The sequence below is a fragment of the Mastigoproctus giganteus genome, unplaced genomic scaffold (genome assembly GCF_048544385.1).
Source record: "Mastigoproctus giganteus isolate SK-2022 unplaced genomic scaffold, ASM4854438v1 scaffold_16, whole genome shotgun sequence".
Lineage (NCBI taxonomy): Eukaryota > Metazoa > Arthropoda > Arachnida > Uropygi > Thelyphonidae > Mastigoproctus > Mastigoproctus giganteus.
In genome coordinates this window covers 46,425-68,098 of record NW_028328293.1, presented here as the reverse complement: position 1 = coordinate 68,098, position 21,674 = coordinate 46,425, and the positions used below count along the sequence as shown (strand labels likewise).

General features: G+C 35.1%; 1 protein-coding gene across 1 annotated transcript in view; it reads right to left on the bottom strand.

Moving 5' to 3' along the window:
• LOC150074884 (acyloxyacyl hydrolase-like) overlaps positions 1 to 21,674 on the bottom strand; it is a 154,028-nt gene that overhangs the window by 106,989 nt on the left and 25,365 nt on the right. Inside the window, exon 3 of the mRNA XM_090389413.1 lies at positions 8,716 to 8,859. Within this exon, the coding sequence (XP_090245539.1) occupies positions 8,716 to 8,838 (123 nt within the window). The 5' untranslated portion in view covers positions 8,839 to 8,859. The remainder of the gene's footprint in view (positions 1 to 8,715; positions 8,860 to 21,674) is intronic.

Genomic DNA, 21,674 nt, shown 5'->3' with positions numbered 1-21,674 from the left:
CGTGAACATTTTCCGCCATAAAAAAAACATGGGCGTGGCTAAAATTATCTTTCCCGGTCAAAACAGCCCTCAGTAGGTGGGGGGGAGAAGGGTGGCAAAATCGCGAGCATGGATGTTTCTTGCTAATCCTTGTTCAGTATGTGTTATGCACTTGTCATGGAAGGTTTCGTCGTTTGCTTTTAATTTATATGCTTATAAATTGAACAAATTTATAAATTGATATGCTTACAAAAGTGATAAATTTACCATTTTGCAGTGTAAAACAGACTTTTTTGAGTGTGTTAACGGAAGAAAGTGACTTTAAGTTCTTTCTAACCCGTACAAAAATATGGCTACGAATAACAAGGGAAATGTGAAAAAATGTGATTAGTGAATAAAATTGAGTTATTAGACAAAATTTCTAATGGTGAAAGTGTCTTCTCAGTGGCAAAACATTATAAAATCAATGAGTCAACGGTACGATCAATCAAGAAATCGGAAGAAAAAATCCGCCATAGTGTCGGTGAAAACACGCTAATTGCTTCAAAAATTGCTCTGTAACTCGTGAAGTTAAATTAGAAAAAATGGAAAAGCTTTAAATCTGTGGATAGAAGACCGAACTCAAAATAAAATTCCGTTAAGTTCACTCATCATTCGTGAAAAGGCAAAACTCCTTTATCAACACTTTAACGAAACTGGTGATAGCACTGGCCGGATAAGTTTTTTTAGCTAGCAAAGACGCTAGTTTGAAAGATTTGTTTGAAATTTCTAATAAATATTACATTTAATATTAAATTGTTTCTTATTTTCATTTCGATGCCATATGCTTGCATTTCACTATGTACTGTCTATGTACATAGTCATATTATGAAGGTACATATAATACATACATAGACAAAATTTTTGACTAGTTTTTCTTATATATTTCATACTTTGGAATGGAACCCCTTTATTACTATGGGAGCCATAACTCAGTATTCGCAGCATTTCTCAGGAACGTAACCCCCGTGAATAGCGGGGGTTTACTGTATTGTATATATAATGTACTTCTAGGTTTTGCCACAGTACCAGCCTTCGCCTTTGCACGTTACTTGGGCTGTTTTGACTTACAGGTCATTCTCAGACTGCATCTTAACTTACTCAAGCTTGTTACCTCATTTCTAATCCGATGTTTTTTACACTACCTAATTCTACTATATCAACCTTTTAATATATCTAGAACATATCAAATTAATACAGACCGATGTAATGTATAATCTTTCACATAGATGGCATTAATCTGTTCTGATATTATTAATAACCTTAAGTTATCTATGATTTTAAAATTTATAAATAATTCTTCGCCTAACATGGATATATATATATATATATATATATATATATATGTATGTATACAGATAATCCCTGACTTACGAATTTCCGACCATTCATAGTTATGACAGTTTCATATATTATATTTAAAACAATTACAAAAAAATATAATTTGAGTCCTAACAATAAGTCGCACTTGCTCATGACAACGTATGACAATTACGGCATCTTTAAGCCTAGCTACTCTCATATGACTCAGTCTCTCTCTCTGTTCCTCAAAGCAAGTGAACGTGATATTATCGCTGTGTGATTCCCAGTCTTTTTATCTTGGGAACCAAATTACCTTTCAATTAATATGGCTAGTAAAACTGATTCACCGTCTCCTCTCAAGAAGAGGAGAAAGACAATAAGTTTAGAGACGAAGTTGAAAATAATAACAAAACATGAAAAAGGTAAATCGTTAATGGAACTAGCTCATGACTTCACCTTATCTCACTCAACTATATCCACCATCATGAGGGACAAAGACAGAATTCGTGAAGCAGTAAAAGCATCAGTGCCTATCAACTCAACAATAATAACGGAAAAAAGAACTGGGCATATTCATGAGATGAAAAAGTTATTAGTTGCATGGATAGAGGATCAAACTCAGAAGCATGTACCCCCGAACTTATTAGCTATTTGGGCTAAAGCAAGAAGCCTTTTTGAAATGTAAGTGTTTTGTGCAGGAAATGACTATAAAGAAACATTTGTTGCGAGTCATTGATGGTTCAATAGGATTAGAAAATGTTACAATTTGCATAATGTGAAAGTAAGTGGGGAAGCAGCTAGTGGAGATATAGAAGCTGCTGAAGCTTTTAAGGAAGAGTTTAATTGTGTCATTGAAGAGGGAGAATATTTGCCCGAGCAAATATTCAATGTGGATGAAATAAGCTCATTTTGGAAAAAAATGCCTGAACATAACAAAGAAGCTAAATTGATGTCAGGATTTAAGGTATTCAAAGGAAATGTAGCAGGATATAAGCTAAAACCATTGATGATTTTTCGTTCTGAAAATACCTGTCAGTGTTTTTTTGGCATAACAAAAACGCATGGATGAACATACCATTGTTTGAAAATCAGTACATAAATTCTTTCATCAAACAATTTATATCCCATTTAAAATTTTTTTAACGTTGGATAATGCACCAAAACATCCAGCGCACCTGGATGACATTCACCCTGATGTTCAAGTAGTGTACCTTCCACCAAACACTATATCAATTATCCAGCCATTAGATCAAGGAATTATTGCTGCATTTAAAGATTACTTTCGAAAGACGTTTTCTCAGTAGCAGTAATAGCTACTCAAATAGGGCAAACTCTGAGAGAATTCTGGAAGGCTTATAACATTTTGTATTGCATAATGAAGCAGCATGGAATGAGGTTACTAATAAATATATAGTTGCAGCGTGGAATGAGATTATTAATAAATGAATGAGCTGCATATGGAAGAATCTCATGGAAATTCATGTCCCTATGTTTGATAAGGTTAACGCTATTACCAAGATTAGTAATGAAGTTGTAGAACTTGGAAAGCAGCTGTAATTGGAAGTGAATGCAAATGATATGGAGCAGTTTGTCAAAAACAGAGAAAAATTAATTAATGATGAGCTGATTGAGCTGGAACTACAAGACGTTAGAGAAGAAAAAAAGAAAGAAAATGTAAAAGAAACAAAGAGCCTGCAAGAAAGTTTGCAGAGAAAAAGATGGCAGAGTCATTTGCCATAATTAATAAGGGAATACAAACATTGGAAGAAATGGATCCAAATGTTGAAAGATTTTCAAATGTGTAAAAACTATTAAAGATGTGCTTGCTTGTTACAGGGAGATCTACAATGAAATGATAAAGCAAAGTGTGCAGTCAACATTACACAAATTTTTCAAGACTTCCATTGTTCCTTCGCCATCATCTGCTTAAAAGTATAGTACCCCCCCCCCTTAGGAACCATACCCCTATATTACCATTGTTATTTATGACTTATGACCATTTTGACTTAGGACGGAAGTACCAGAACAGACCTTGTTGTAAGTCGGGGAGTGTGTGCGTGCGTGCGTGTGCGCGTGTGTGTGTGTGTGTGTATATATATATATATATATATATATATTTGGAAAAAAATGCCTGAACATAACAAAGAAGCTAAATTGATGTCAGGATTGATGTATATATATATATATATATATACCCACACACACACACACACACTTTTTATGCTTTTATAATTTATTGCTTATGTCATGGCATATATTTATATATTTTTTCCAGGTTACGTTGGGTACCCGCTATGGTTTTTGGTTTACCTGATAAGCTAGTATATCATTTTTTAACTTTAAAAACTCTTACCACTATTAACTTAGCTCATATGCATATATATATATATATATATATTTGTAAAAGAATAAGAGAAGTTTACCTCAAAATGACATGTAAAACCTATCGATACACACAATTATGGGGGATTTTTTGTATATCTTGGTGCAAAAGTACATTAGATTACACTAAGATACTTGGCCCAAAGTTACCATATTTATTTTCTAAAGTATTGCCTTCAAAACAACATCGTTCCGAAGTTTGCCAGGATCAATTTAAATCATAAAATTTCTGGTCGTTAAGCAGCTAGCACTTACCACATCGCGTAATATAGTTAAGCTTGCCTCAAGATCTTGGTATTCTAATAAACAAAAATACCTTTCCCAAGTTATGAAACTTCATGGAAAATTAAAAAATTATCTGCATCCTAATGATTGGTCTGTATTGAAGACCTCCATAGATCTGCAACATGAAGCACAGGCCTCAGAAATAAAAAACAGATATGTTAACAAATTGAATACATTAATGGGAGGGTCAAGACACGTTCATACGACTTCTAACACTGTTGCTAGCTTGTATTCTGAAGTATTCTATGGTCTACCACAGAATACTTCAGCTAGTTCACGAACACCACCCCCTCTTGCTCAACATTCAACGAACTGGCGTATCAACAGGTTACAAATCTTTCCTCGTATACACTATCGCAGGACCAGATTTCACTTTTATCCAAAGGATTAAATTGCAATTTACCACCTCGAAAACTACCTAAAAACAGTGCTTAATTGATATTGAATTTGGACTTCGTAATGTTCCACAAAAAAAGATTTATTTATTCGACAAGTTAACCAGGGGATGAATAATATAAAAGAAACACGACTCCCTAAATTGAATACACGTGACAGACCCTTAAAGAGGGGTAACCCACTTGCTACAATAGACAGAATTAGGGTACACGCTAAGGATAGAATACAAAAAAATACACCAACCAACAATAGTAATATCAAAAAACACTTTATTTCTGTCCCATAGGCTGAACAGTGGCACAAACAACTTAATAGATTCTTTAAAGATACCAAATTTAAAATTGTAGCCAGGCCAATACAGAAATTACACATTATACTGAACAATCGCTCAGTCCTTTCCTCGTTCGCAACACAAATAAATGACCTAATATACAACATTTCTTGCGGTGATTGCGACTCATCTTACCAGGGTTCTACGCAGTTTCCTCTGGATTTTTGTGTTAATACACGTGGCCTCAGTTCATGCTTCGCATTCAGCAGCATCAGAATTAGCCTTCCATGCCATTAATGAAAAACATACTTTTTTATTTAACGAGGCCAAAATAGTGTCCAACATAATTATACGAGACTATTAATTGCAGGAGACTATTAATCGGACTTAGAGGTTATCTCCCAACCTTTATTAAAAACATTTTATACCACCATTCGTTTCAAATTCATGTGGGGCCTACCTTCTCTTAGCCCTTTTGCCAAGGGGAAGTACCAAGGGATATATATAGTTTTCAGTTGTTTTCACAGTTATATATATTGTTCAATTTAAAGTTTTAAGTTTCTTTTTGCCATCAAAGTGAATTCCATCATAGAACAACTTTCTCCAACTGTAAGCTGTCCTCTATGTTGATGATTTCAGAACATTTTCTCAATTGTGCAACATGAGAGATATACTACTGAGCTCACACTAGAAAAAACCAATGATAATAGCAGCTTTGTTATATATAATAAGCACAACACCTTTAACTTTAATGTATTCAGCTTCATGCACTGGCATTTGAATATTTCCAAAAAAGTACATGCCAACATTATCTTATCTCAAATCATCGGAATAGCCACTATATGCAATAGCAAACAACTGATAGTTGTCAACATTAGAAACCTGTATAGCAAGCTTGTAAGCAACCAGTTTCCAGCAGCCTACTTATATTACCACATCAAAAAAGCTCTCGGTATTATCAAATATAAAAAATTGATTAACTGTACTATCGATATCAATAATATCATGGCTAACTGATATTCCATAACTGCTAGGTTTGTACATATGTATAGTCAACATTCCCAGCCTCTTTAGGATCTTACAAGCGTAGAAAACTGTACCCCTGATTGGTGGTCTATAGGAGTATTCATTTACCATTTATATATTATTTTATCTTCATATACCATACATAAACACCTGAAGGATGCTCACAGAACTATGTTCAGGGTCCTACTATGGGAATGGGTATAGCAATCCCGAACTGCCCTAGCACCAACTTTTTGTCTTCTTCAGTACTCTTTATGCTTTCCTACCACCTATATTTTTACTTCTCGTGAGCCATTAGTTTACAGAAAGCAATACCTGAAATACTTGTACAGGCGAGGAAAACACTTTCCTCGCCTGTACAAATTTCAGCAACTTTTTACCATTACTTTGCTAGCCTATTATTCTTTCTATCCTGGGACACATTCCTTCACACATTTAACCTTAAAAGGGTAACCCTACCACTAACTTTTTTACATTCGTAACAAAATTGGTTTAATTAATTTTAATTTACTACTTCGCTAATTTAATTTATTTTAATACATCTCCAAGTTGCGACGCATGGGGTAACTAGCCCAACTTATTTAATTTATTTAATTTAAAATTTTCCCAATTTCTTACACCAGGGGTCGCCAGTTTATACCATATACCACAGAGTATATGGTATAAACTGGCTAGTCGCCAGGCTACTCATTATGGTATAAACTGGCTACTCGCCAGTTTATACCATAATGAGTAGCCCACATTCAGTTTAAACTTTTTATTTCTCCACAGCAGTACAGATCACCACAACCTACACAACCCCAGTAAGTTATCCCATTTCTTGCTTTTTATTCTTGTTATTCTTTTAATCTTTACCTCCAGCCTGTCGGTCAGCCATGAAATATACACACACCTTATGATTAAAAATAAAATTAAAAAAATTTTTAACTAATTTTACCTACTTTTCACATACACCACGTGCGGCGTGTATTTCATGTCAGAAACAGAGGCTTTACCCACTTATTACTGTTTCCTCCTTTGATTTCAGTGGCTGGCCCTCGAAAAAGGCACTGAGGTCACAGGATGAACAGCACTAAGTTATTCTTATTAATTCTTATTACTTCTCATTTATCTTAGCACCCTTTCTTCACCGCGATAGCAATTTCTGTTCCATTCAGCCTTTGTTCTCATATTTAGTGTTACTAGTACCATAACGTTAAAAGAATAACATTGCCTTTCACAACTACTAACTTATGTAGCCATTATGGTCATTAGGTACTTTCTGCATATAGCAGTGTCCCAGGTCCATAAATCATTATTATTATTTTTATTTTTATTATTAATAATATCTTAAACTGTTGCTTCCTTTAAAACATATATACATATATATATATATAATATTAAAAAAATATATAGGGTACTAAGTAAACATCAATTATAGATTACCACAAAATTAAAAAGATACTGTACACCTTTTTATAATGAAATAAACATAAATTTTTTAAAAAAATAATAAGTTTAAGTAACTTAAACCCAAATTACGTGGCACCCCGGTTGAAAATCACTGGTATAAGACAATGGTCAGGCCACATCTCGAGTACTGCATAAAGGTTTTGAAGCCTCGTTTCAGAAAGGATGTAGAGCTGCTGTAAGAGATGGGCAACAAGACTGGTGATGGGAACAAAGGGGGGTGCTCTTACCAAGTAAGGCTCCAGTTTTGCAAATTGCAGCATCTGAAGACTAGGTACCTGTGAGGTGATCTGATTGAGGTGTTTAAGGCTGAAGAATCCCATCAACTTAGTGTTGATCGGATTCTTCCACTTGCTCACACCATGCCCAATAAGGTATTCAAATTAAAGAAGGATGTGCAGAATAGATGTACGAATGTTTGCCTTCGGCTAACAGGTGGTTGTTTGATTTCTGGAACAAGCTTCCATCTGTTGTTGTGGAAGTGGATAGTTTTAATAAATTTAAGGAAGAACTACGCAACTATTGGATGGGATGGATAGATGAAATGGGATTTTTTTTTATTTATTTATTTCTACTATCTAATTTGGCTGATGCTTTACAAACCTGGTTTTTTTTTGTATCATTTGTCACTATTAATACTAATTTGTTTACTATACTTTTAGCATTAGTATAGTAAACAAATTACAAACAAATATAATTGCACCTGTTTTTATTTTTAGTAAACCTAACACTACCCATGTATTTGCTTGTCATAGGACAACCTTTTCACTAATAATTTCATTTCAAAATTGGGTAATCAGATAAAAATAAGAATATAGAATTTAAAATCATTTAGGTAAAAATTATTACATTTAATACAGTTTCCTTTTCTAGAAAACATCAAAACTTCATGAAGAAATTTTGTAGTTTTGTAAAGACAGAGCCTGCTGCTACCAAAAATTCAATTTTCTGTGTACATGTACAGCAAACTGAATCGTGAAAGGGTTAAGAATGGCATATTGACATGTATATGCAAGACACTGTCAAAATCTATTTTGCTAACTCTGGAAATTTATATAAGTCAAATTCCTTACTTCTGGAATAATATTTAAGCCATTAGGAGTTATATGGAGTTCATTTTAATCCATTTTGTGCACATTAAAACTGTTTACTCAATAATAAGTTCCATGCATTCCTAGGTACTTATTTTTCACTAGATCAAAATGGGGAAAGAAAGACTTTTTGAACAGAAATTTATAAAATATTAAATGGATAATGTCAAAATGTTTTGGACAGAGAAGTAACGTAAATTCCCACCCTTTCTCACAGACATGCTCAGGTATAAAATGTTCCTTCCTTAAATGAAAAGCAGTCTTATGGAATGGGGTTCTTTTGTTGTTGTCATTCTCTTGCTCTTATGTGCGCACGCACATGCACACTAGGAGCTGTAGGGCTTAATATTACAACCCTGATTTTGAGAATACTAATGATTACTTGAAACAGAAATTTATAAAACATTAAATGAATAATGTCAAAATCCGTTTTTGCTTTTAGATACAGCATACTACTTTTTTTGAAACAATTATAATTAAGAAACAGTTACTTACACCAGTCATTTCTTGGACATTTAGCCACTGATGTGGTACATGAAAATGGGCACCAATGGAATCACCAATATAGATTAGTCCTCTCATATCAGTACCTTCACACAATTCATATTCATAAGTCATGTCTTTTTCTAGATTGAACCCCTGTAGGTATAGACAATTTAAATACTTTCAGTTCTAAACTGTTTAATAAAAATACTGAAAAATATCTCAACTAAAAGAGTCAAGTCATCAGAATACTAAATTCCATAAAAAATCAGAATTGGTAAAATTCTGCAATATCTATTATAAAATCTAATACAAAATCTACTATTAAAAATACTATTACAATGTCAATAATAGCAGAAGTAATACAAAACTTCATCAGCAACTCGCTATTCTGCAGTGTACTCGCTAGACAAAATCACCGGTTGAACAATCACTTTAATATTAGGAAACATTTGAGAAAGAATTCAATGGGAAAAAAAAGCAAAATCACTTCATTTTTTGAACATTTAGCAAAGGGAAACTAATGCTCATGTTCCCCAAGATTCAGTTCTTTTTCCCACTTTTTTACTCTTGCATACTAATATAACCTTTTTCCATTGACTGGAAATCCTATCTATAGTTTTGCTGATACAAACTGCACATTAGCAATAGTGGACTGGGTAACTGATGATGTGAAACAGATCCAAGATTCTTTCTGACTCTGACAGTGGATGTAGTATGCTTTGGCTTGTGCACGTTTAAAGGCTGTTAGACTGACAGTGAAGGATATACCCAAGCTTTGTTTTGAGTCTTTTTTGCTGCTGTGCATTCTGAATTCCATCATACTTTGGGAAAAGTTTTTGATATGGCAGATGCAGCTGCATGAACAATACTCTCTGTGATGTACGTCACTTCATTATTGATAGGCTCCTGACTGACTGTAGTGATGTCAAATTCTGCCATGTGTTGAAAGGCATTTCAGTCAGCCTGATCAATCTTCCACCACAGTAACCTAAAAGAAAGACATGGTCTTCCACTAGTTAGTGTGGTTATCAAAGGCAAGTGATTACTTCCATATGGGTTCTCCTCCACTTCACAATTAAGTGAAGAGAGGAGAGAAGGAGAGCAGATAGAAAAATCAATAGAAAATGTACAGGAGGGCACATTGAGGGTGTTAGTTCCCACATTTAGATGGGAGAGGTTACTGTCGGTGAGCATATGCTCTATGACACGTCCCCTTCCATTAATTTCAGCACTAACCCACAGGGGTCTTGTGTCCACTGAAATCCCCGAGAAGCAGGACAAGGCAAGGCTTTTCTGGGAGATCTTCAAGGTGTTTCTGCGAGATATTAGCCTCAGGTGGCAAGTAGATCAAGCAGACTGTTAATAAAAAACCCTACCATAAGGTAAACTGCTACTAAGTTAGCTTTGAAAATCAGTACAGGTTGGAATGGGATCTGGTTGCCCACAATGATGGCAACTCCTCCGTGGGCAGGACCATCCCCAGTTCTATAGTTACGTATGATTAGTAGCAGTGCTTTTTTTGGGATGGTACGCAACGGTACGGCGTACCTGCACCTTTATTAACAGTGATGTGTGACATCTGGATGCAATACACTTCGAAATTTATAATATTCCGTAATTTTTTTTCACGTTTACACATTTTCGATATCTTATTGCATATAAAAGCAAAATTGAAAATATTTGAAAATTTTATTAAGTACAATAGACAATTACAAATACTGAGCAAAACATTTATTGAGAATTCTTTAGATAATTAACAAAATTTAAAATGCTGTTTTAGTTCACTTTCCTCAGTTGGACACCTTTGTGAATCAACTGTAAGAACCCTGTTCGAGAATTAGAAAAGTGATTTTCTTTTACCCCGACAAATAATCATCTGTTGTTTTGCGAAAGTGCGTTATCCACATTTTTCCATAAATTTCCTTATCTCTGTTTACATCATCACAGTACCTGAATATCTGAATGACACCGACATTTTGGACAGTTTCAAAAAAAAAAAAAAAAAAGAAAAAGAAAAGAAAAAATTCAAATTTAAGAACTAGTGACAATACCAACAACAAGAGAAGGAAAACGAGGACTACGAAGGTATTAATTCTTCTAAACACGAACTGTTGGCATTTGTTTAGAAAATTGTCAATTAGGTTACAATTAAATGAAAGAGATGCAATTTGCGGATTTCGGGGGATACCTAATTCATAAGAAGGTTTCAGAAGAATTTAAACATTTGATGAACTCTCTGAGTACAATACCAATTTCATCAAGTGAATGTGAACTATGATTTTCACAAATAAATCTGATTGCCAGCCCAACCAGTGTTTCGTTGATGACAAAAACAGTTTCCTCACTACTGTTTCTTAAAATTATAGGCCCACCACTGACCGGCTTCGATCCAGTGAAATATGTAGAAGACCTGCGGCATGCAACTCTTTTAACATGTAACTACAGTTCTTTGACTTTACAGCTCACATGAAGCACAATTTGAAATAGAGTTAAGAGGACTTAAAAATCAAGGACATGTGGAGTGCAAGACTAAAATTCCTTAAAACTGAAATTGAGAATTTGGAGAGGCAAAAGGCTGCCCTTGCAATTCTACACAAATGGATGGCGATAGATGAGTTTAAAATGCAGACCAAATTGTGTTCAATGTGTGAAGTAGTTTACTGGACCCATATATAAATTTGAAAATATTTGCATTTGGACTTCTCTCAGTTTTTGGTTCAACGTATTTCTGCGAGCAAATATTTTTGAACATGAACTATATTAAAAATAAATCAAGAAACTATCGTCTGAACAATGCGAGCATGTTTAAAATTACGACATACCTGCATGATGTTGAGAGACTCGCTCAAGAATTTCATCAGCAAAAGTCACATTAATTTGTATCTAATTGGATGTCTATTACATTTTTTCGGTATTAATAAATAATATTTCAAAATATATATATATATTTTTTTTAATAAACACCTTCCCACTCTATTCCATTTCTTAAAAACTCTCGCCTTCCCCTCCTCCTCCCAGCTTGAGCTGAGGTGTGGCTCTTCAGATTCTCTTTTTTTTTTTTAATTAGATCAAAAATGGCTCTTCAATTAAAAAAAGGTTGCCGGCCCCTGGCATAGAGTGTTGGATGAGAACTTAATAAAAATTTGAAATATTCTACAAAAACTTTATTATGAAATTATTTTTACTTGTGTTATTATTTTTTTACTTATTTTACTGGTGCCGCCATAGCTAGGTGGGTAGGAGCGGCAGTGCGTAGCACACGTTTCTTGATTAGACCGGGGTTCGAGCCCATGACCACCAAATACGGAGGATGCGGAAAGGTCAGGAATGACCACCGCATATCCCTGGAGCAATATGGCTTTAGTAGCTAATGCTCCTAAAAACCAAAACAACAACAACATATTTTACTCACATTTTACTTATTTTTTTATATACTTGAATAATAAATTTATGCTTAATAAACTGTGTTAATATACTTAATTTGTTGTTCTTAATCTAAAAACATTACTACTAATGTAACAAAATATCAGGAGGAAAAAAAAAATTAGAGTACTTTTAATATCCTTTTAATTTTCAATTTTTCCTGATGGCAAAGAATGAGTACCGGCACCTATTTTTTTTACAAAAAAAACACTGATTAGTAGTATTATGAAAGGAAGGGTTTCATTTGCCTTTAAATATTGTTGTTTCTTGCAAGCAAAAGAAAACTGGCTCATACTTGTGCAGGAAGACCTTGATATCATCAGTATTTTGCTGGACTCCACGGCAATTCCAGTAAAATTCCATTGTAAGAATTTAGTCATTATTTTGGCTTGGTGGGTCCATCAGGTGGCTTCCAAAGTGCCGAGAGCTTACTTTTCTCAGTCTTGGATTTATCTCTTTTAAGGAAATAAGGATCCTGCGCTGTGTACATTTCTTCCTCCACAAAGAGTTCTAAGACTGTTTTGTCTGGTTCCCCTTAACATTATTTTTTCTTGAGAACTATGAGATGCTTCAGGCTTCTTATTCTTTTCTCCACCAATTGCTTTTGTTGCTGGTAGAGCATTAGGAGGTATAGATATAGGAGTGGCAGCTGATTGATCTTTCTGTGCGGGTTTTCCTTAACTTAACAAGTAGCTTGTGATGGGAGTGAATGACTGAAATGATCGGGATGGTCATTTCGGTCTGAGTTCCAATGGAACATCTCCCTACTGCCTTCTGAGGTAGCTTTGTTTGTATTTATAGGTTTCACCACTATTCTTGCCTCCTGATACAATATGTTCAGCTCTGCCTTAAGTCTTTGAATTTCCTTTTCTTCCTTCCACCTATGCCATGCTCACGAGTAAGCTCGTGAGTAAGTTGACTTACATCAACTGCTTCTCCTAAAGCAGTTGATGCAAGTGGGTTTTGTTGCTGAACATGATGTTGTTTTGTGGTCCTTTGCAGCACATGAGTGCATGCAAGGGCTCTACAACAGGCCATTTGTGACTGTCCATATTTCTGGCACTTAAAGCACCTTAGAGGATTTGAGACATATGGATGCACTGGACAGTGCATTCATATGTCCAAACTGGACATATCCAGTTTTGATATCATTAGGAGACATTAGTAAATCGAATGTTAGGATGATGTTTCTCGTGGGAATAAGTTTCCCATCCCTACACATGAATATTCATTTTGTAGCTGTCACTCCTGGCTGTTTGTTGTTGTGGTGTTTAGTGGCGCATCGACAACGGAGATCATAGTGCGCCATCACTCCTGGCAGCTTTAATTCAGAACAGATTTCCTCTTCATACACTTCTATGAGATCCCATTTGGCAATGACACCATGAGATGAGTTGAGTGTCTTATGGGGGGTTCTGTGATAGGCCCAATAGATGTGGCCCGGAGGAGTTGTTCTGAATGTCTGTCACTTCTGGTCTCCACAAGTATGTCGCCTGAGTGAAGCCAATTTTACAGATTTAGGAGCCTGCCACCCCTCTGGATAAAAAAGGGTGAAATTTTTCTTAAGGGCTTCTCACTAGTGGGGTGAATTAACAGGAATCGAGGTGTTGGACCTGATATTTCTTCAGTTGTTTGTCTTTTTACCGAAATGATTCTTTGTCATTGTCCAAGTTTTCTGATAGGGGCCATGTTGGGTGCCCCGGAAGAAAGAACATTATCACAATTCATAGTGTTTTTGTTTCTGGTTCAATGCCCGGGTTTCCCACCCACCACAGAGCCCAAATGGGACACCCACTACCCAGCAAGCAATACATGTGCTCAGGAGTGAGACACCAGGACTACCCAGACACAATATCTGCACTGCGGCCAGCTTGAATCCTGTTCCTTGGATCTTTGCAGGAGAACCCACTAGCTAGCTGACTGATGATCTGTGGAAATTTCCGAATTTCCACGGGTCACATCACAAGGCAAACATGCTGGATTCCTATGATGTTAGCCTGTAACCTAGGCTGTAAGCATTGGATCCCAGTGATGATAATCTGGAGAACCAGCAGAATCACTGGGAGGTCCCTAACCATGTACAGGTGCTCATGTCAAGGGGTTTTTGTCTAGAAATCAGTGTTATTAAAGATGAGCACAGGAGCAGGAAATTATTTTTGTGAGAAATACGAACAAAAGACTCGAGTTTTAGAAGGACTGAAGTTAAACAAGTTTTCTTCACTCCACTGACCAATTACCAGGATATTAGCATTTAAGGAATTGGGAGTGAATAGTCAAAAAGTTGAAATTGTCTGAAGCTGTCTATGTGCAACAAGGTTTCTCAAACAGGAAGGTGGAATGTAGTGTGTTTCATCAGCAAAACTATGCACAGGTTTTCCACTCAGTGGAAGGTCATTACCATATAAAAGGAGTGGAAGAAAGAAAGAAATGAACCTGGGAATACCAGTATTTGTAGAGAAGTTGGAAATCAGAGAGCCATCTCCCCACAGTAAGCAGCCCATTATATCGGGAGAGTAATTTTGCATATAGGTCTAAAGCAGTGCTGAAAATGTGTGTTTTGAAGAATGGGGATAAAGGAAGCAATGCAACTTGTAAAATTTGTTTTAAAGCTGGGAAAAGTAGCCCTGTGGTTTGAAAATTTCATGAATAAGTACTGAAGCCATTTCAAATCCATAATAACTTGGTAGAGAGAAGGGTTTCAGACCTACTGAAAAGAAGTGGTGTAGATACTACATGTATCCTGTTCTGATCCTGTTCTATTTCAAGAACAGGATCTGGAGAATTTTATAAGTACAATGGAACTGGACTTAGATCTTATGATGAAAATTCTGATTTAATGTTAGCTTTTGAATTAATGATCTTGTCAATTACTATGCTTCAAAAAGAATTCATTTCATATAGGACATTGCTAACTATTTTTATATTACTTTGTATTTCAATAGTAGATTTTACTAGTGGTAAACTCTGAATGGTTTTGAAACCTGATCTATTCAGTCATTATTATTACAATGAGTTCCTCATATGTGGATTCTGCTATTGTGGCCTTTCTGAGGAATTAACTCCTGCAATTGAAGAGACCACCTTGTACCAGTTTTATTTTTGTAAGAAGCCTATAGTGAACTTTGCACAGATTGTTAGAGATTGTTAGGACTATGTTTATCATTTTGTCTTCATTCATATTTAAACCAGAAGCAACTGCAAAAAATATTCTCGCCTTTGACATTATGAATTTCTTTAAAATCTATGATACCAGTCAGTTGTGAAGTTTATGTGACTTGAGACAGATTATGATTGTTATTAACATAACAATCATAATTTTCATTTTCTAAAATAATGAGGTACTGCAAGAATTGCACAATCTTTTCCTGCACCCTTTTCTATACTTTTCTACACACTACGTTACACTTTTTCTATACTGCACTCTTTTCCACGGCACCTCCGTAGCCAGGTGGGAAGGAGCAGCAGTGCGTAGCACACGCTTCTTGATTAGACCGGGGTTCGAGCCCATCACCACCAAATACGGAGGATGTGGAAAGGTCAGGGAATGACCACCGCATATCCCAGAGCAATATGGCCTTAGTTGCTAATGCTCCTAAAAACCAAATAACAAACAAACAAACTCTTTTCCACAGTCTGTCAAGATGCAGAATATGGAAAATAAAAATGTATTCGGCTGCATGATATGATGTATGCTATTACTGATCCAGGTGCCTCCATAGCCAGGTGGGCAGGAGCAGCAATGCGTAGCATATACTTCTTAATTAGACTGGGGGGGTCACGCCTGTGACCACCAAATACGGAGGATGCAGAAAGGTCAGGGATTGACCACCGCATATCCCCGGAGCAATATAGCCTTAGTTGCTAATGCTCCTAAAAACCAAATAACAAACAAACAAACTCTTTTCCACAGTCTGTCAAGATGCAGAATATGGAAAATAAAAATGTATTCGGCTGCATGATATGATGTATGCTATTACTGATCCAGGTGCCTCCATAGCCAGGTGGGCAGGAGCAGCAGTGCGTAGCATATGCTTCTTAATTAGACTGGGGGGTCACGCCTGTGACCACCAAATACGGAGGATGCAGAAAGGTCAGGGATTGACCACCGCATATCCCCAGAGCAATATGGCCTTAGTTGCTAATGCTCCTAAAAAATTAAAAAAAAAAAAAAAACAACAACATTACTGATCCATGAAATGTATTATTTTTTTTATTTGTCTTTCAGAATATGGTGTGCATCTTATTTAGAGGCATATGGTATCTGGATAGATAAAGTAAGAATAGTACACTGAAGGATATTCTTGAAGCCCACAATAAACTTCATTCGTAAAGATTGTTAAGACTATGTTTAACTCTTCTTTATGTTTAAACCAGAAGCAACTGCAAAAACTATTTTTATCTTCAAAATTATGAATTTCTTGAAAATGAAAATCTAGAATTGCAATTAACCAAGTTCATGCAAGAATTTATATCTATGGACATTCAAAAAAATTCAAGGAGGGACCAAGAAAATCTATCTAAGTCCCCTTAATGTTATTTAAATTTGTTGGGCATTTATTTCCACCAAAATGTTCTTATGCTAAGATAAATGTATTTGGCAAAAATCCAGTGGCATAGCCAGGATATTTTGTCTAATAATAATAATATTATTATTAGCCATATGGTGCAAGGAAGCCTGAGGCTTTTGCTGCACCGGGAAAAAAAAAAAAAATATATCTGAGTTATCCTGAGACAGTTATTGTTATTTGTTATTATTTTTTTTTTTTTAGGAGCATTAGCAACTAAGGCCATATTGCTCTGGGGATATGCGGTGGTCATTCCCCTGACCTTTCCGCATCCTCTGTATTTGGTGGTCACGGGCTCAAACCCCAGTCTAATCAAGAAGCGTGTGCTACGCACTGCTGCTGCTCCTGCCCACCTGGCTACGGAGGCGCCTACCCTGAGAGAGAGAGAAAGACAGACAGACAGACAGAGAATAAGAGTCAGAAGTAGAAGGGAATTACCAAGAAAGAGAAGAATGATGACATCCAGGCTCACGACCCTGGGTGTGCCAAGCCCATGCTCACCAGATTAGAGACCCTGGGATTAAATTCTGACACACACGGATAGTATGCTCTAATGATTAGAAGACCTGTGGCATCATCTTCATAATGATTACCAAATATACAGTAATCCCTCAATTAGTGTGCTTAATGCATCTTGCAAAAGTACCGCACTAATCAAAAGTGCATTAATTGAACTTGATAACCTATGGAAAATAATGTAATTGGTTAAGTGACTTTTTTTATTTATTCTCGAAAATATACAGTACTGTATTTTTTAAAAATTTTTTCAACAAATTACAATTATAAAGCACAATAAAAATTAAACAAAATTAAAAGTTAAAGAAAAATATTTTATTTTTTTTTAAAAAAAATTAGTAAGTGTAGTTTGATGTGTATTCTTCCTCTTCCTCTTATTGCACATCTATCGATAAGTAATTAAAGCTTTTTCCACTTTTTAACAAATTTGACTGCTACATTCTACATAAGGGTCAGCATCTAAGCATTGCTACTTAAAAACTTCAATAGTGTGAAAAATCTCATCAAACTCCCTTTGAGTGACCTCTTTCTTGTGGGTAGGAGTAGCATCACCTTGACAATCATGGGCAGCTTTGTACGCCTGTTGAGTATCTAAATTTCGAAGATCACTATTGCTCAGATTTTGGAATGGAATTCAATTAATTCTTGAACATTTTGGTTGTCTAACTCTTAAAATCAAGGTCCTTTCCAATGTGAGTTATTTCTTCAACAACGCCTTCCATTTCTTTTGGAAAGCGTTTAAATTGATTTGCAGTGAGGAAGAAGTTACTTTCACATGGCCCTCATATTGATTGATGTAAGTTCAAGCCATGACTGATGAATGTTTTCAATGGCATCTTTGATGCTATACTTTTTCCAGAATTCTATCAATGAAATTGCATTCTCTTCAGATGTTGCTTGAATTTCCTGTTTAAAAGTCCTTCTCAGGTAGTGAGCTTTAAAAGTTGTGATAGGCCCTTGATCCATTGGTTGCAGCAAGGAAGTTGTATTAGGTATTAATATATCACTTTGATATTTTCACACAAGGAATCAAGAGCAATAGGATGGCCAGGAGCATTGTCCAAAATTGATAAAGCTATAAAATCACAATTATTTTTTCTGCAATAATTTTCAACTGTTGGACAAAAATAGTCTGTGAACCATTCTTCAAATAGAGTTATCCATTCGCATATCACTTTAGTTATCCACACTTTCTTGTTAGATCACCAAATTACAGGGAGCAATTCTAATTCTTGATTTAAAGCTTTAAGAGCCCTTGAATTCTGTGCCCAATAAATGAGCAAGCATGGGCTTTAATTTTAAATCTACCTCAGCATTACCCCCTAATAAAAGTGTAAGACTACCTTTGGCAACTTTATAACCAGGTTGAGATTTTTCTGTTTTAGCCAAGAGAGCCTTAAAAGGCATGCACTTCCAGAACAATCTGGTTTCATTGACATTAAATATTTGTTGATCAGTATAACCTCCTTCCACAATTTCCTTCAAAATGTCTGGATATTTTTGAGCTGCCTCTTTATCTGCACTTTCAGCTTCACCTGTGATTTGAACATTATGCAAGCTGTTTTTTTTTTTTTAAACCTCAAGCTATCCAGAATCTTCTGTGGCCTTTTCTTTCAAAGACAAGAAGAAACTTAATGCGTTTGATTTAATAATATTGGTACTTAGCAGGATTCATTTTTGGCTATAATCTTCAATCCAAATAGACAACAGTCACTCCATTTCAATCATTACAAGGCTTCTACTTCAAGTTGTTTACATACATTCAGAACTTGAAGCAACCTTACCTTTTTCTTTGTACTCATCTGCTTTGCTCAAAATTGCTTGCATTGTTGATTCACCCATCCAATGGTCCCATCATATTTTTACTCTACTATCACCGTGTTTGTGCTTTTTTTATTATTTCTAGTTTTTTTTTCTAAGGAAATAACTTTTCTACTCTTCTTTATATGATCACTTTTCACTTCACAATTTCTTTTGCTCGTAGCTGAGGGTAAATTACGTATTAGCTAAACTTTAAGAAAAACAAAAAACAAAAAAAAAAAAAAAATATGTACATGTACTATTAGCAGTTGATACGGTTGTCTGGCGTTATGGTTGTCTGCTAAATTAACTTAGCAGACAACCATACACACAAAAGAAAACTCACAGTTTACAAAGAGAATATTTTTTCAGATTTCAGTTATATGAAATTAAAGCGGTGACTAAATTAATGCTTGAAAAAAAAAAAACGGATGCAGAAGCTAAAGCAGTGATTAAATAAATGCTTGAAAAATATGGACTCACATTATAGTTACGGCATTAATCGAATTTTTGTATCGCATTAATTGATTTTTGGTATCAAAAAAATTTAGTGCATTAATCAAACGTGCATTAATTGAGGAATTACTGTATTGTGAAATATTGCCCTTCAGACCCATGATGCCACGAGACATTTCTGAATACCTTCTTTCTTCATTTAAATTTAGCAACTTAGGTGACTACAGAAGTTTTATTTTATAGGCTACACTAGATTCTCCAGAATTTCTGTTACATTTCACACAGTCTGAAACATGTTCAATCTGATTTTTATTTACTTTTAAGAATTTGTTTGAAGAACTAACAATAACAATCGACCTAATCACACACCATGTAGCTATTAAACAACAGTACAAATAAATAGCAAGGAATTTGTATCAGATACAAATAAACAAAAATTTTGTAAATAAACAGTATATTACCTTGCTAAATGTTTTTTGCATCTGCAATGAAAATTGTGTTATTGTTGTTTGGCCATTTCTTAGCTAATTCAGCAACAAATAGCCAAACAACAATAACACATCCTTTTTTTACTACACATTAGCAAACTACCATTTTTTTACTACCCTTTTTACTTTACATAAACTGTGCAGCATTTAACACGTGTATTAGTATTAGCCATATGGTACAAGGAAGCCCCAGGCTTTTGCTGCAATGGCCAAAAAATAATAATAAATAAAAATAAAATAAAATAAACTACCTATGTAACTCCCTCCTTATCTGGATGCCTACTATCCAAGTGACCTTTGAATTTCATCAAGCTGTCTGCCTCAACTACCCATGCAGTCAACTTATTTCTGTAATTAAAAGCTCTCTGGTTAAGAAAATTTATCCTTTTATTTTACTATTCCCTCTCAGAGCTTATAGACCTAAGCCAGCTTCCTTCTAAGGTGCCTAGTATTTGAAGTCCTTCCCCATAAGGATGCCCTATGACTTAACAAGCATGTTGCCTGTCTTTGGATCCTGGATCCTTTCAAAGAGCCGAGTCTTTTTTGGGTACAGTCTCCGTACCTGGGTGCAGTATTCCAAGTGCAGCCTTACAGCTGCCTTGTACAACGGGATGATGACTTCCTTATTAAATGGAAGTAAAAGAGAGATGACAATGTTTTTCAAGTACACTGGATTCCAGTTATTTGGGCCAAATCATAAGAATAGAACCTAATCAAAATAATAGCCAGGGTTTTCTTCGCTTAATTGGGACAACATGCCGTTTAACTGGGGGGGAGACCTCAGCACTCAAGACCCTATGATTGTCTCCGACCATGCCACGTGGCCTGGTCAGATTTCTTGAGGTCAAAACCATAAAACAATAAAAACAATTAGCAGTTTCTGGTTTATTGGGCTGTTAGTGCAATCTATTATAAACAGACAGTAAACTCGATCTTATTGAATTTGCAATAATTCAATAAGATTTGCAATATTTGCAATAACCGACAACATGAATTCCGTGGTTTTTACATAATTATAGTGAAATGCATTGCTCCTTCCATGAAATCTTCAATCATATAAAAACACAAATTTTCAAAATCTTCTTTTTTCATTCCTATATTTTAAGCTTCATAACTTGTTACGCCGTTCTCACTTGTACATATCGTGTTAGTTGCAATTTGTGCGTGCTATGTTCTTTATTATTGATTGCTTATCTTTTGTATTGTTTTAAATTTTAAATGCCTCCCCAAAATGTCAGTGAACAGAAATATCGACTAGTTAAGCTATGTATGTAAGCATAAATTTATTTTTATTTTGCTAACTTGTGGAAAATATTCTTCAATTTTCACGTACCATTTAATTTTTTAATTGGTAAGGTAATAAAGTGTAAATTTGTGCTTAATATATCTTTACTTTTATAGCCTGTGGATAATATTCCTCTTATTTTCGCTTATTAGAATCACTGTTTAATAGAATTAAAATTCAATTCACAAATGTGATCACAATGACCAGCAATTACTACATATCACATAGTGAACGTACTTTACTATGGTAAGTCCATCGTGACGTGATTTGATCTTACAGAGAATCATCGTAAAGTGGGGGCCCACTGTATTTTTAACTATTTACATGAAACTTTGCATAATTGGGCAGCTGCTTAATTGGACCAAAATGCACTAGTCCTGATGTGTTCCAAATAACCAAAATTTACTGTATAATTAAAATTGAAGTTGTTTATAA